The sequence below is a fragment of the Callorhinchus milii genome, unplaced genomic scaffold (assembly GCF_018977255.1).
Source record: "Callorhinchus milii isolate IMCB2004 unplaced genomic scaffold, IMCB_Cmil_1.0 Scaffold2, whole genome shotgun sequence".
Lineage (NCBI taxonomy): Eukaryota > Metazoa > Chordata > Chondrichthyes > Chimaeriformes > Callorhinchidae > Callorhinchus > Callorhinchus milii.
Window position 1 is genome coordinate 88945498 of NW_024704743.1, and position 17644 is coordinate 88963141.

Genomic DNA, 17644 nt, shown 5'->3' on the forward strand with positions numbered 1-17644 from the left:
CCTACAAAACAAAGATTTGACAAGGAATAATTTTGCTGATCGATGAGGAGCTTCAAGAGAACTTTGAAATGCAATTCCTGGTTACTGGTGCATTCAATATCTGTTTTTGTTGAAACTTGATATAGCATCTAGATCGGCTGAACTATCCTCCTGGGTGGGGGTTGGGGGAGGTAAGTGGAGTCTCTTTGGAGCTGAACAAGTCGGGCAATGGAATATCAGAATCGAGCCAGTTTTCTATGGCAGTCTCACTAGTCCGGTTTCTGAGCCAAGCGGGTCCGCAGTATTTCAACACATTACTGATGACAGCGCAGCCAGCCTGGATCATTGGCAGAACCTGTAGAGACAGACCAGTCACTGGGGGCAGGGACTCCTGTTAACCCTGCATGCCAAAGCCTTAACAGGTAGGATGGTCCTAGCTGGACAAGCAACGGGAAAGCTTGTGAGAGTGGCAAGCTAGCCATGAGGCTTTATCTGATTAAACTAGCACTACCCCAACACACACTATAGGGGTCCCCAAGCTGCGACTCCTGCCAACCTGCGTCAATGTTTTCCAGAATTAGGTTAACAGGATGCATCCCTCCAGCGAGAGAGTATGTTCCATTCCAACAATATATCTCTAGAATTTCCATGTTTTGGTGGATGTATAGAACTCTTAATCATGTGATGGGTTTCCGCACGTGTCGGACAACCGGATGATCGGAAAAAAATACTTTTGGGTATTTTTTGGGCTCGTCAAGGTGAAGTATGACTCCCAAGTAAGAGTCGTAGATCTGATTTCTCATCTGATAAATGAATGGGAACATTATCCAGTACTTTGGAACAAAAACATTTAAAAGGTGATTGAACATTTGATAGATATAGATGTTCTAATCCAAATTATATACAAAGAGTAAGAGAAACAAAGGGTATAATCAAGATTATATAGAAAAGGAACAATATAGAGGGTATAATCAAGATTATATAGAAGAGGAACAATATGAAAGTTACAGTGAAGGAGCAGAGAATTGGAATTATAGTAGTGAATGTGTATCATTTTCTTTGAATACAAAACTACAAAAAGGAAAGTAAGAGCTGAAAGTTAAATAAATAAAACATTCTAAATTTAGAATTAGTTGGAGAAATTGATCAGAATGGGCAGAATTTAATAAAAATAGTCAAAACAAAAAACTGACAAGACTACCTTAAGTAAAGACTTAAATGTGTTTTATTGAGATTTTTTAAAATAAGTTACAATAATAAAGTTATCCTGATATTTGAATGCATTTATTACAATAGGTTTTGGCTTCAATGTCAGTGCTTGATCTTAGAATGTAGATAACCATTTAGCCACAGTGTCTCTGTAGGTCCTGCTGGTAGTTTTAAGAGCTGATGAAATGTTCTAAAACATATTCAAAAGAAAATTATCCTAAATCAGCTAACTGAAAACAGTAGTTAAACTCAACCTGATCTTTCTACCACTTTTCAGTGAATATTTGATTGTGGACACAGCAATACTAAAATGAAATAAAACTCGGTCCCAGAAATGAGAATTTCCATTTGTGAGTGGCATAATTGGAACTTCCAGGTATGATTTGTACACTACACCCAGTTGAACAAACAAATCACCATTGAATGGGACCTGTCAACATGAAGTAACGTTTTAAAACCACAACTACAATCCTAGATTTGAGTCATTGAAAATTGTATATGATGAAATGGATCTGTATAATCTGGATTATAGTGTCATAAACATTTCTAGTTTTAGTATTGCTGGGAATTATTGAACCATTCATTCAGATTTCCTGGATTATTCATCTGCACAATGCTACGATTAAGCCAGATCCCAATTTATGAAAAACATTTTTAGTTTATATTTGAGGAGCTATAAAGTGTAACTCTCCTTGTGTTTGTATAGTGAAAATTATACACATCATGTCCCATTGCCCATTCATGCTCAGTATAAGATGCATCTAATTTTTGTATCTGGACCTGGAATTAAAGCATTTGAAGTAGAAAGGAGTGGACTGTCAGATCAGAAGTACCTCAATAATCTAAAACCTAATGATATTTCAATTAAATTGTTTGGGGCCTTTGCTGCATGCTTTCAAAATTATTTGTCATCTTGGAATTCAGCTCCTTGCAACACACTTAGTCCCTGTTGGGTACAGTCAAACTAGCAACAATTTGGATGTATGGTTTCAGGAGGAGTGTACTTGAATGGCTGATATGCTGTGATCTACATGTTGGAGGCATTACTGTTATGGTAAAGCACCATATGAGTGAGGATCATCATTAGCTATCTCGTACCAGATTTTCTTTCCCTGGTCCAGAAAAATAACAAAGAAATGGGAGAAAATATCACCAAAAGAAAGCCCATCACCCTCAATAATTAGTTCATAAAAACAAACTTGGACAGTTTTTTTAAAAAAAGCTGTAACTGCATTTTTAACTTAGTTACTTCTGATATAGCTGTGGGTGGGGGAGGCAAGGGTTCTCTTCCCTCAGTAAGTTTGCCGATCTTGGCCTGCAAGTTTATTATGGGATTTTCCTTTACAAGTGTGTATGATGGTGACTGTTTGTGTATCATGTCTACAAAAATAAAGTAGGTACTTCAATATTTTACAGTTACTGGCTTTTTTTGTCCTTGTTGGTTGGAGTGGTGGTAAATGTGAAGTGAATGCAACTTTTTACAATTTCAGTCTGAGATTCACCATTAGTCAAAAGGGAGTTCAGTATTGAGAAAAGTTACTGTACAGCATCAGTCTCACGTTGTTTAGATAATGAAGTGATCGCTCTAAGCATGAATGTTTGAAGAGAAGATTCATATATTTCAAGAGTATTTCAAGGTTGTAAAAGCTTTACAGTAAAATTGTTTAAAAGGCACAGAAGTTGTGGGTCGAGCAGCATTACTTTAGTTAAAAGCTTTACGATTACAATCTGAATTGTTTTATAACTTGTGGGTGGCAAATGGACTCAGATATACAAGGTTATTGAGTTCTTGTCTCATCGAAACCATAGAACTTGATTGCATGATCGATGGCAGAACTTGGAGGGGAGACTGGGATATTTCCCACTCAGCTCCTATTAACCCTTCAAAACAAAGTCCTCACGGTAGGATGGTGCTAGGAGGACAAAACTGCTAGAAGCTTGCCAGCCAGTGGGCAAATGGCGAACTATGTGCCTTTAGCTGGTTAAACTCCAGCACCACATCACATAGTAGAATTACCAAGCCTTGGTCCTCACTAACCTGCCCCTAATACTCTCCGGAATTGGGTAAGTATGGTTGCAGCCCTCCAGGGAGAGAGTGCACTTCTTTTCCAGACACAAGAAAATATTCATGTGCAGATGGCATACATAATGTGGAACTCTCAGCATGGCTTGGATATTCTAAAACATGGTGATAGGCTTCTGCATATGTTATGAGCAGGTTATGTATTTCTTTTACTTTGGAACCAGTCAGATGGCTGCAATGGTCTTTTACAGTTCAGTGTGTTCCTATGGTTGTCAAGTGCAGTAAAGGACGAAATTAGCCTGAAGTAAATATGACATTAAATTGTGTGTAGAATCATATATACACTTCTCGCAAGTTATTTTAATAACCAGATTTCATGGGGAATCTCTGGCCTTTCCTAGGACTTTGTTTTGATACAAGAAATGATTGCTGTTCGTTTTTCACACTCCATTGTATATTATTCTACTATAAACTACTAAACCATTTCCTGCATTCAGTTAAAAACTTCTACTGACTTGTATTTTTTAAATCTGAACCTCTTGTTAAATTTCCAGTCTGTTGCTGGTGATTTTTGGTCGCAAACAAGATCATTTTAAGTTCACAGTGAATCACACCGGTCCTGTATCCATCAGCACCTCCTACTTCAGATATTAACTGGCCCTTTTTCTTCAACCGTTTCATTAAACAGCTTGCGATGCCCAAAGCACCACCTTTAAGAAATCTGACAAAGTTGTCCCCAATTAATGGTCCCATACAAAATAATGTAGCCTCTTTGGTGCACTCAAATGTACAGGGATTAATGTCAACAGGGTTCCTCTTACATGAAATGGATTTACTTGGATCCACTCCTAAATATTTCCCATGATCTTTAAGGAAAGATAAATTAGGGTAAGAACCTATTAGTATCAAGGCCAATGAGATGCTTAAGACCGTTTTCACTCCAGAGGCACTCTGGAGAATGCATTTCATGTCTGGCTGGAAAGAAACAATACAGTTTTCTGGAAAACTCGTATAGTTAGTATACAGACCCGAGGCTGTGGAATAAGATTGTTTGCACATCTTGTGGTAAACTTTGTGATATTCTGGATAAAGGGCCTTAGGAAGTTGCTTAAATATCAAGCCTGGGTCATTGACACTTCTTCGGAATGTGTGAATCACTGGGATGTTATTGTGGTAGGCACACAGGATGGCATCTGCTGCAGTTAACCCGGCACCTACAATAAGAACAGGATCCGAGGCTTGGTTGACTTTGCGATTTTTGATGGCAACCTCAAAGTCTGAGATGCTGTGAAATACAAAAGGCAAGTCCTCACCTTCTACCCCTAATCTTGCAGGTGAATCGTATGTGCCAGTAGCTAAGACAACATTCTCAGCCAAAAGACAGAAAGGCACAGGTGATCCTTCCCCAATTTTCTGATATCCACTGACTTCCCAAAGGTTCTGAGGCAATCCATTTTGGTCTGCCACGTTAGTAGCAGGGAGCTGCCGTGTGCTAATGTCCATTTCATCATTCTCCTTTGTGTTCTCTTGATCCTGCTGGGACTTTGATACGGAAGTGACACAAGTGTTATCGGCAAAGTTTTTCTGAAGACCCATGATCTTTACATAGTCTTTATAGTAGGAAGCTATGTCTTCTGTAGTTGCTCTGTCATTTGTTGGATTTCTGTGGGGGGAAATTTTGGTCATAGCAATACATAATTCAACCATTAACGCTTGAGTGCAATTGCTTCTGTTTCAGTATAACAATCAGTACATTATAAATCCATTGTTCAGATGAAATAACTTTCAAAGTCCATTTAAGCTTCTCAAGTTCGGTTTACTTTATTACATCTGAAAGGTTTTATATTTAAGAATATTGCAAACAAAATAATGTGTGTAAAGTCCAGTATTTCAATTGCAGGACTTGGAAAGCTGTTTGTGAATGTTTTCTAAGAGAAATGAATCCTATGATTCATGTAGGATTAGTGGTGGAAGTCCACCTAATCTCCTGACATTGATTTTCAGCAAGTTTGTTATGCTATTCCTATGTATTTAGCTGTTATTTGTGCCAACTGTTATGCAGAATTCAGCCTATTTATAAGTGGGTCACTAAGCACTTTAAACTACAGAATCCAAACAACATTTTTGATTTGTAAGTAACCAGAGTTGAACCTAGTTTAACAATGTGATTTTTCAAATGGACAGTATATCTTTTGCCTACAAAATATTCAGTCAATTCACTTTACAGTATATTCTGTGAAGCACTTTGACGTCTCACCGACATGATAAGGCACTATTAATGCATTATTATTACTATTATCTCCTGAAAATCTAAAAGCTGAAATTAGAACAAAGCATCAATTCATCTATTCTTTGAAATATTCTCCATAAAATACTCTTTAATACCTTCTCAAAGGCTTGTTGCAATTAAAATAAATATATTTAAAACATCCAGCACTAAAAAAAACTGACTAAAATTAATGGCAATAGGTCTTGTATCACTTTGAACTGTTTCTTCTCTTATTGAGCATGATGACAAAAGAAACTACTCTCTGAATGTGATAGAATGCGTTTTGAAACCCTGCATTTCGCAAAATGATTTGCCTAAAACTTTTATTCTTAAAAAGGTTTCTATATATTGTTTAATCAAACAATTTAAAAAATGAATTTTGAATGCAGAAATGTTAGCACAATAACTAAACATGAACCCATAGAGTTTAGCACTTGTTTGAAGTAATATTATGGTGTTTACTGTTCCTTAACACTGAATTGCTAAATCTGTAGCTTTAAAAAAAACTTCTAAGTTACTTTAGCATTGAGAACATTTTTGTGTTCATTTCTTATTTTGAAAGCAAACTAGATTTTTCATAGCATTTCCTCTTAATGGATTCTGGATTCTGATTGAAAATGGATATCTTGAACAATGTTCTTGCACCTATAACCATTTTAGCTTGGGTTATTGATTCTATATGGTCTAAAATGCGGTATTTCTAATAGTGATAAAAACATTCTCAGAGTAAGTACCAACTACATCTGGTAATTGGCACAATATAATGCCATGGTGTATCTTAAAATATTTTTCTGGGATCACTCCCTCTACCCCTTAATATTGTGAAGTTTGGTTTAAAAAAGTAACACAATGTATTTGCAGGCTGAGTGCTGAGGTATTATTGGTAGGAGCCTCTATTTACAACTGATTTCATGACCATTGCAGCTTAGATCCCCATTTCTAAATTAACCCTTGTACTTATCACAGAAGCAGTTTATATCATGGCAGCTACAAATTCTTTTTCTGCTGCGATTTTTTTTATCAAAGATTGACCTGGTCTTATCCAACGATGTGGAAATGCCAATTTTGAACATCTTAGGCTTTTAATAAATGTAAAACCAATTTAATTTTTAGCAAATTCCAAGAAATAGTGGTTTCACCTCTGAAATGGGACAGGGTGGCAGACAGAGAAAGATAGGTAGGGTGTTACAATGGGTTAGAGAAAATCAACCTAGAAAAATAATTTCATGAAAATCAAGGCAGCAAGGCAAGAGGGCTGTTCAGGTTAGGTGTTGTGAAGAGCAATTTTCGAACAGACGTGAAGAAGTTGCTTTACACAGAGGGTAATCAACAACAACAACAACAAGATTCCATTTATTGAGCGCCTAGGAGCTGTACAGTTGGGTCAGGACCCGAGCAAGGGGAAAATGGTCAGGGTGAGGGGAGGGAAGGGAGGGAGCGAGGAGGGGGTAGAGAGTCGAGAGGGGAGCTGAAGGCACGGTCAAAGAGAAAGGTCTTGAGACCGGCCTTGAAAGAGGAAAGGGAGGAGGCGGCGAAGGCACTGGGGGATAGAGTTCCAGAGCCTAGGGGCTGAGAGGCTGAAGGCCCGGCCACCGATAGTAGGACGGTTGGGGCGGGGGATGTGGAGCAGACCGGAGCCAGAGGAACGGAGGGCACGGGCAGGTAAGTAGGGGGATAGTAGGTTGGAGAGGTAGGAGGGAGCAAGGCCGTGAATGGCCTTGTAGGTGAGGGTGAGGATCTTGAATTCGATCCTCTGGGGGATGGGGAGCCAGTGGAGGCGAGCGAAGGTGGGAGTGATGTGGTCACGAAGCCTGGTGCGGGACAGTACACGAGCTGCAGAGTTCTGAATGACCTGCAGCTTGTGGAGGGAGGATCAACAACTTAACAGGCTACCAGGAAGAGGTCAGAAGCGGTTTGATATAATGGGAAGATGGTGGGGTGGTTATTCAGAAAAGATGGGTTCAGAAACCTTCTTCATCTGAATCTCTCTTGTCATCTTGAGATAAAGGGCAAACTGGAGCAAATGTAAAAATAAATGGGTCAGAATATTAAAAAATGTAATAAAAGGTTGATGAGGAAGCACAGGTAGACTGTTTTGTTTTAACTTAAATCTGTTTATATTAGTGGTATAGGGTTAAGTGCTCCGGGATGCTACCCCAAGTGAATAGCACTATAAATGTAAGCTGTTGTTTATTAATCTTTTGGTCATAAAATTACCCTAATGTTTGCTAGCTTTAAGGCTGTAATATTAGTGTTTACTCCAGTGTAGAATGTGAAAAAAACAACAAAATTACATTTGTAAAGCGCCCTTCACGTCGGAAGGATGTCCCAAGGCGTTGGATAGTCAGCGGTCAAGACCCAAGCATGAACAGGGGTGGGGTAGGGGTGAGGGAAGGCAGAGAGGTGGGAGGGTGACCAAAGGCACGATCGAAGACAAGGGTCTTGAGACCAGCCTTGAAGGAGGCAAGGGGGGAAGCAAGGCAAAGGGACTGTGAGACGGAGTTCTAGAGTGAGGAGCAGAGAGGCTGAAAGCCCGGCGGGTCGGGCAGGAGACATGGAGCAGGCCAGAGCCCGCTGAATGGAGGGAGCGGGCAAAGTGGTAGGGAATCAGTAGGTCAGAGAGGTAGGAGGGGGCAAGGCCAGACCTTGAAAGGAGAATGAGGATCTTGAATTTGATCCTCTGAGGGATGGGGAGCCAGTGGAATCGGGCGAGAGTGGGAGCCACGGAGCCTGGTGAGTGAGAGTACACGAGCTGCAGAGTTTTGGATGATCTGCAGCTTGTGAAAGGAAGAGTTGGGAAGGCCGATGAGGAGGCAATTTCCATAATCATACATAAAGAAAGCATACAGAGCTTGACAGGCCAAAGAGACAGTTGTTTCCAGAGATATACAGTTGTTGAACAGTTAACTAATCGTTTATATTGAAAATAAACTGCAAATCCTTGGTTGCATTTTCAAATAAAGGGCACGTGAGGAGATGTATGTGTGTTTACAGCAACGGATTTATCCACTGAACAAATCAGCATGGATGTTTTCAGATAGTGCATGAGTCCATCTCATCAGGCTGGATTATTTTTGAAAAGACCAGCACTGTGAGCAATATTAAAAGGATGCAATCACCGTTGGCAACTGCTTGTGCTATTCAAGGCTACACCAGACATTGTTCCCGAACAACAGACAGGCTGACATCCAACTGCAACAACAACAATGACGACTTGCATTTGTATGGACCTTTCATGTAAGCAATAACGTCCATGAATATACTGCCCTTCACGTTACAATATCGTCTCAGGGCGCTTCACAATATCTGGGTCAGACACCGAGCAACGGAGAAGGGAGAGGAAGGAGGTGACCATAAGCATGGTCAATGAGATTTTGGACAAATTTAAAAACTGTTAGATATGGGCAAGATGGAGGGTAGGGCCGGTGAGTTCCATTGGTTTGGGGAGTAGTTAGCTGAAGGCTCAGCTACCAATGATAGCATGGAGGAGGTGTGGCTGCAGGGAGTGGGGGCATGGGGTGGCCGCTGGGGTGGGAGCGTGGGGTGACTGTGAGGGTGGGAGCGTGGGGAGAGGCCGCAGAGTGTGGCCAACCAGTCCAAGCTGGTACTTATTCTTAAGTGCTCCAAGTCACAAATAAATGTAAATTGTTGTTGTTGTATGCTCCTCATGCAGCAAACCTGAACATCTCAAAAGGCTTGAGAGGCAAATAAGATACTTAAAGATGTTGACCAAAGGAACAGTAGAAGCAGTGTATTTTTGGAGAAATTTTGAAGGTAGGGATACAAATAACAAGGCAAAGTGGTTTGGAAGTACAAGGCAGGGCTACTGTTCGTGAAACAAACAGGGTGGGAAGAGAGCAATTAATCAGTCAGATGGGCCTTGCACTCATGTAATCTTTATGACCTGAATAGCTCTATCCTACGATTCTGTTATTTTATAATCATTTTAATGCTAGGAGTTATACTTACAACTCTGTATCATATGAAACACCCACGAAATTGCGCCAATTGCACACAACAGTGGCCCACAAATAGTCATGGATTGAGTGACCAAATTATTTTTTAAAAGGATTATTACCTCTGGAAAAGAGATCTGCCAAATTGACAAACAACTGGGTTCCTATTTACTGCTAGGTAAACAGAGGCGTGTGGAGTAAGAAAACTTGCCTAACATTTTACCCCGCCACAGAATCGAACCCAGATCCTCTCGCTTGCAAGGTGAGTGCTCTAACTAATATGCTAATATCCACATGAATCATATAATAATAACAATAAAAATAATCTTATTATCCTGGATTTACTTAGTTCTTCAGTTCAAAATCTGTATCCCACGCGACACATAAGATACACAAAACTAGAAATTCCAGTTTGGCTGATGGCAGACAGAAGCTTAACAGCACAAAGTGTACACCCCCCCCAATTTGCAGAAATAATTTTTTTAAAATCTTAAATTTTTTTGAAAGCGATTTGTGAGCAAAATATTTAGCAATTAATGATAAATTGTTCCCACCTCCGCTTACTGCTGGCCCAATCCTTAAATTTCAATCCAGGTAGCTCCATCCAGTTGCCCAGACTAATTGTCAACATAGATCCTTTCATTACCTTAAAGCAAAGACATAAACTGATGCATCATATAAATCACTGTATCCAGCATTTTATAATAGTATTACTACCTGTACAAGAGAAATACTTAGATTCATGTTAACTAATCTTTTCTATTACTATGAATAAATAGGACAACATTTTCAGTCTTTGAACAAAAGAATTTACATTTTTATATTTCTTTATCACATAGAATAGAATTACATAAAATTATACGATAAGAAAACAGCCTATTCAGACCAACTAGTCCATCCCAGTGTTTATATTCCACATGAGCCCCAACCCTTCCTTTTCGCCTCTATTTACATCTCCCCCATGTACACACTGAGTCATAACGAAATGCACTTCACAGGGATTTAATAATAATAATCCTTGCATTTGATATAGCGCCGTATCACGATTTCGAGGCGTCTCAAAGTGCTTCACAGAATATACTGTAAAGTGGATTTAATATCAAGGACAGTGATTGTTTTTGTAGATAAACACAGCAGCCATTTGCACTACCATGAACTACATTATCCATGAACTACAATAAATAATCAGTTAATTTATAGACTTATTGGCCAGCGGACCAGGAGAAACTCACTTCTCTTTTCAAATGATGTCATGGGATCTTTGACGTCCACCTGAACAGATAGATGGATCCTTGGTTTAGGAGCAGCTATCAGGCGTACAGACATAATATTCTTTGGATTTCATGTACTATTCTTCACATCAGTGGGATGACTCAAAGTGCTTCAAAGGATTTACTGTAAAGTGTAATTAATGACTGTTTATGTAAGAGGCGAAAACAGCAGCCAGATTGCACAAAGCAATGTCCCATAAACAGCCACAAAGTGAAAGTGACTAGTTTTATTAGGGGGATTGGACACTTAGAGATTTTTTATCTGAATAGTGCCATGGGGTCTTTAACGTCCACCTGAACTGGCAGATGGGACCTTGGCTTAATTTTCAAAAGGGGTTCTGCTCCACAAACATCTTAGAGCTCATGAGCAATGCTCCCAATCACTAATAGAATATATTTCTTGTTCTAATGGAATGCCATCAACATCTCGTATGCTAAATTTCCCCTTTATTAAATTACAAAAACAATATTGTGCTTCATAATAATAGGCAGGATACTTACATGCCAAGCACCACCAGGGAGCCCCTTCCCCAACACAATGTGAGGAATGTTTTCGTGCTTTTCTAGCTTCCACTGTAGGACAGATGGGTAATCAAACTGAAAGTCAGCATCTGGGTGAAGAAGCGTATCAAAGAGCACGGCCACAGGATTGGATGACCTGCCTTCAAGCCCTTCGCCTAAGTATTCCAAATCCTGAGAACGAGAAAGGAATAACATTCATCTTTAGGCGCCTAGCCCTCTTGTCTTTCCACTGCCACCCAAAGTAACACATCTTCCACAGCTAAGGTGCCCTGCTCCTAGTCCTTTGCCAATAACATTGTATAGCAGTGGGAGTTGTGTGTGAAAATCTGGTTGACCGATTCCTGATTCTCTCCCCCTCACTGTGAGACATTCCTTTTGTGCTCCCTCTTTAAGATATAATACTAACACTTGCATTTTACAAAGCACCTTATGTTGTTGAAATGCAGTATTTACTGTACAGTGTAGTAATTGTGTGTTTTGCAAATAAATGTGGGAGTCAGTTTGCACACAATAATGTTCCACAAACAGTCATGAAGTGAATGATCAGTCTTATTTAAGGGGATTGTTGTCGAGGTTACCTGGAAAAACTCCTCTCTTGTTTAAAATGGTGATATTCAGTAATTGAGAATCAACTTTGTGGGAAATCATGCAGTAATAATAATGCTGCAAGGCACTTGGTTTCCTGTGTTCTCTTTGTTTGAAGAAATTGTGAACATGAAAATTTAGTGGAACCAATTGTATGAGAAGCTGATTTGACAGAACTCAGTTCTGGCTTACATGAGAGGAAATACATTTTATATCCCAAACCAATTTGCAGAATTTTTAAAAAAAAATTTAAAAAAAAGCATTTTGTGAGGGTTTTGTGAGCAAGGTTTTAGCATTTAATCATATATTGTTCCCACTTGCGCTTACTGTTAGTGCAATTCTTAAATGTCATCCAGTTCCAGGTAGCTCCATCCAGTTACCTAATCGTCAACATCGATCCTTTCATTACGTAAAACTTTATCGCAATTGTTTTTTCTGGCATTCACACAACAACAACAAAATTACATTTATAGAGCGCCTTTCACGTCGGGAGGATGTCCCAAGGCATTATTTATACTGCTGCTTTTCCATTGAATACTTTTCCACCTCAGTTGCACTATATTGCATTATGTTAAAAACTTTTATGTTACAAATACAAATTTTTATTTTGAACGCATAAAGGTATCTGCAATTACACCTTGAATGTGTTTGTGCTGAGCCTCCAACTGGGATGTCAATTGATGGACGGAGTACATTCAAACCATAACGTGAGAGTGCATGACACTTTGTTTTAGTCCTTTTTGAAAACTGCAAATCAAATCCATATTTATGGATTATCCAGATTTCATGAATAACATGAAATAAACATAGATATGGGGCAAATTTCAACCTAGGCAGGCTTTACTCTATTTATGTAGCATTTCAGAGTGTCCAGAAATTATCAAATTCTTAAATGTAGCCTTAACTTTGAAGCTGTTTTCTGTAAATTCTTTTGAAGACTACAGAAAACTGATTTCAAAGTTAAGACTGATTAGCAATTTGCTGCATTCTGGGCACTCTAAAATGCTATATCAACAGAGTAAATCTACACCCAGATAGAGTTTTCCCCCTAATAACATGTTAACACATTGTTGACTTACCTGATGCACAACAGAACAGTGGCTTCCTTCTTCCAGTTTACTCTGAAGAATAGGGTTTGGGTGGACAATTCCTGGAGCCACATACGGCCTATATCCTGAGAGCAGGTAGGAGAGGCATATCCCAGAAGGACCATTCCCTGGATTAAGAACATTATTAGACCAACATGATATTTTGAATATGGACCAAAACAAGAACATGCGCATTAATGGATTATGCTTATCTGTGTTATCTAACGATCCAAGCAGAAAATGTTCTGGGGATTTAGTAATTGAAAGATATTTGCGAATATAACCACAAATATAACAATAGTTTAAGAATGAGTGCACTGAATCTGTGTTTAAGTATTGTCAACATAGATGCTTCCTTGTATAGATTAATGACCTATATTCGCAAACTTCCTGCAAGATAATTAAATATGCACCAAGTTAGGCGGAAACATGGAATCAGAGGAAGCAGCTAACATCTAACACCTGCGTCTCAACAGGTGTCAGCCTGGCTTAGTTGGTAGCACTCTGTTTCTGAGTCAGAAAGTTGTGGGTTCAAGCTCCATGTCAGACTTTGAACTCACAGTCTATGCTGACATTCCATTGCCTTGTTGAGTGCGGTCTTTCAGATGAGATGTTAAACCTAGATCCTGTCTACTTGTTCAGGTGCACATTAAAGATCCCATGGCACTATTTGAAAAGTGAAGGGAATTTCTCCCCCCACCACCCCCAAAAAAAAGCTGCATGCGAGACATTGTAATGTGCAAATTGGCTATTGCATTTGTCTACAAAAATGCAGTGAATCCCGTGAACTGCTTTGAGACATCATCTACCCTACTAATTAAGGCTTGCAGGGTCAACAGGAGCTGAATGTGAAAAATCCCAGCCCCTGGTATCGAGTCTGCCGCTAGCAATTCTGATGATGAGTCAGGCTGGACTGTCATCAACAAGTGTCTTTAAGCACTGACTGGCTCAGAAACCGGACTACCAAAACCCCCACAAACAGTCAACTCGATTCCAGAATTTCACTTCCAGTCACATCACCCTGTAACCAGTTCAGCCCCAACGAGATCCCGTAAACCTCCCACGCCCCCCCCTCACTTACCACCAAGGAGAATAAAGTTGTGGATCGTGGCACTGGAATGCTAGTTAGGGAACCGATTTGACTCAACAATAAAAATATTACCATGTAAACTGACATCCAATGCTACAAAGCAAATGCTTGCCTTCCTATCCTCAATGAAACGATTTGTTTAAAAAAAGTTGTTGTTAAATATGTAGTGTTAGAATTTACACTTTTTGTATAATGTTAGAATCATAATAGATGTTGTGAATGGGTTAACTTTTAACTTAAGTGTGGGGCGCAACTGGACTGATAGTCATGGGATAGGACACATCCGGTTTTCTCTGTTTTTGAAAGAATAACAGGACAGCTTTGAAAAGGGCAGGGGGTCACCTCTTATCAGTAAATGACAACACACTCACAGAGATAACGGTCCAAGGTACCGGTCGACACAGGATCTCGACTTAGCAATACGTCACTAGATTCTGACAGGGCCTGCCAAGCGACAGAAGGCAACCCTCAAGAATAGCAAATAATGAGCAGGTTGCTTAAACTAGAGGACCTTAGTACCATCCCGGGATACTGATAAGAAATGACCAGTCACTTAAAAGGAATGTACTAATAATCTCACCTCACAAAATAACAAGCATCAGATAACAGGGGTCTTAAGGACATTGTGTATGTGTGTGAGGCACGTACACCCCATGAGGTGTTCACGTGAACTCAGCATGATTTTGACCAGGTGATCTAATGTCCGCACCATGATTGGATGAACATCGGTATAAGAGTTCCGATATCTTTGTGTACGGGACCGTCCCGGGTCGCGGAGACAAGTGTACAGGAGATGGGGCCATCGCGGAGACAAGGATATGGGAGATGAGGCCATCCCAGGCTGCGGAGACAAGGGTACGGGAGATGGAAGACTGAGAGCTAGAAACACTAAGACTGAGGATATCAGATGGAAGATTGAAAGCTGTAAGCAAGAAGACTGAAAGCATGAAGAATCAAGCTTGTGTGCTGTAAAGACACAGTGTTGAACTCGAGATATCTACGGTGGTATTGTTCTGTTATAAGATCTGTTGATTGTATCGGCCTTTGGTCTGACCCATCGGGATATTGGGGAATAGCGAACAAATAATAATAAAACAGTCAGATATCTGGTTGCAAACGGATTATGGCTGATTTTATTTTCTAACAGTAGTAAAATGGTTAGAAACATATTTGGCTTCATAACATTTGAGCCTTTTTTTAATGAACCTTTTATAATGGCAAGTCTAATGCTGATATCAATTGCACTACCTGGGAAGTAGGCGATATTATTCATATTATTCACCAACCCTCTTAAATATTGCTGCTGCAGATTCTCTGGTTGTTTTTTGCTGGAGGCAATCCCTATCACTACCTCATATTCAGCTTCAACTATTTGCCAGTGAAAACTGCTCGTGCAAGAAATGCAATAAGAAATATGGTTAGAGCAGAGAATATGGCGACCAAACCGAAGGGACTTACCTATAATTACGACTGGCACTGTTAGTGAGTGGCGCTGAGGTAGCGAGGTTTCCTCCAGGAGTGGCATTGTTCTTACATCTGTTTTTACATGCACAGGAACAGACAAATTTGAGTTGTATTCATTCATTGTATATACACAAATTTCAATCTCAAACACTTGAGACTAAGAGGGAGTAAATAAGATGCCTCCCTTACTGTTTGTTTTTTAACCAAGTTACAATGCCTAAACATTCGATCAAAACGCAAAAAGCTATAATTTGTTTTCTCAATCCCTGCGCTCAAGTAATAATTGAAACCATTATACAGCCAATACATTGTTGAGTCATGTGCTCAGTAGTGACTGAGTGGATGAATCCAATTCAGTTATATTGCTGCTGCACAAGAGGAACAACAAAGGTTTTGGAGATTGAGTAGGTCAGTGAGATCCAAGTATATGGCTCACGTTGAGAAAAACACACACCAGCATAGATTTAATGGGCTGAAAGCCCTGTTTTCTGTCCAGTAACATCCTGGAGGACAAACCTGTGGTGTTCCTTAATTTGTTCCTTGTGTTAATTAACACATAAGAAAAAGAAATAAGGATAAGAAATACCAGTAAATATATTTCTAATTTCTTATTGGGCACCACCATTGTTGAGAAAAGACCTATACTGAGTCCTCAGCTCCAAGCCTCCAATTGTCCACAGCCACTTCACCCAGTCAGCGAGCCACTTGCTGGTAATTAAAACACGAAAATAACTTTAGATGGTCAGTTTCCTGGTTTAGGCTGGAAATGTGGTTGTAACTCCATATGAGGAGTTTGAAACTCAGAGGATTCCCCGAGTTAGCCCCAATTAGATATGTATTGAGGAGTACTGCAGGATAGTGTTTGGGAACGCACTTCACAAGCGAAAGGACCTGGATTTGATTCCCGGTCAGGGAAAAACCTTTGGCAGGTTTCCTTAATTCACATGTCTCTGTTTACCTAGCAGTAAGTTGGAATTGGTTAATAGTCAATTGGCAGATCGCTTTCCGGAGATAATAATTCCTTAAAAAAAATGAATAATTTGGTCATTCAATCCACGACTGTTTGTGCGTAATTGGCTGCCGCAACTTGCCCACAAAATACAGTCAATTCACTTTACAGTATAGTTTGTGGAGAGCTTTGAAACATCTCAAGAACGTGATAAGGCACTATATCAAATTCAAGGATTATTATAATTATTATTATTATGAAGGAAGAGAGGAAGTTAAGTCTGTTTTACTTGGAAAATAGAAGATTTGAGAGTTCCCTAAACAATAGTTTCCATGATTGGTATGTGACTACCAAAGGTAGGCAATGGACAGCTTGAGCAAATTGTTCAATTGCAGTGAAGGTTTCATATATGGACATAGTTAAACGATTAAGAATGTATGTGTAAGGGAAGTCAAGAAAGCTTTTGTGTACAAAGTAATAGAGATATCATACATACCTGTGATGATTATTGAAGTTGATAGTGCATATGGGTTCAATATGTCTTTGGAGAGAAAAAGAGGTGAGAGATTATTGGTGTAAAAAGGCTAGGTGGTGTTGAGAATCATAAAGAGAGATTTCCTGACTAAATAGTCTTTTACGATTGCTCAAACGAGTTGGAAAAATGTGGTTTGAAAATATTGAATCTATTATGAACCATGACCTTTTTATCCCTCCCTTATGTTTCTTTGGGCAAAAAGAGATGCCTAGCTCGTACATAGGTTTGGTTTCCTAGCACCGATACATGTCTGCCTGGATTGACAGCATTTCTCTGAGAGTGATCATGATCTTGACTGTGGAGCTGAAAGAGGCGTGTGGAGAAAGGAGTTCACTGCCGTAACCTTGGCTTGGTCCTGGCTACGCTGAGTTAACAGATCTCAGTCAATACAGCAGGTAGGGCATTATAATTGGTCACAGTGACGAAGGAGGTTTGACTCAGAAGGGGGTGGGGATTGGGGGGTGAATTAGTCAAAGTTCATACACCCAATTATTTTCCAGTGATTGTTTCTGGAATGTGATGTTCCTGTGATCAAGTAGCATGACCAACACTCTATTGTGTGGGTTCACACATGAATAATAATTGGGTGAGGTACTGGAGGACTGCCGATGCTTGTGAAAGATGAGTTAACGCCTTCTGGACACCAGGGAAGATAATTGGATGAATAATAATAAATAATAATCCTTGCACTTGATTCAGCACCT

The 17644-nt window shown here is 39.6% G+C and overlaps 1 protein-coding gene across 1 annotated transcript; it reads right to left on the minus strand.

Annotated features, from left to right (window-relative positions):
• Window positions 1-3718: 3718 nt before the first annotated feature.
• osgin2 (oxidative stress induced growth inhibitor family member 2) lies at window positions 3719-15520 on the minus strand. Its single transcript, XM_007903241.2, has 5 exons — window positions 15451-15520; window positions 12894-13030; window positions 11209-11400; window positions 9991-10082; window positions 3719-4874 (listed from the first exon to the last, which is right to left on the minus strand). Exons 1-5 carry the CDS (start codon window positions 15515-15517, stop codon window positions 3719-3721), a joined length of 1644 nt encoding a protein of 547 aa, XP_007901432.1. The 5' UTR covers window positions 15518-15520.
• Window positions 15521-17644: the final 2124 nt, after the last annotated feature.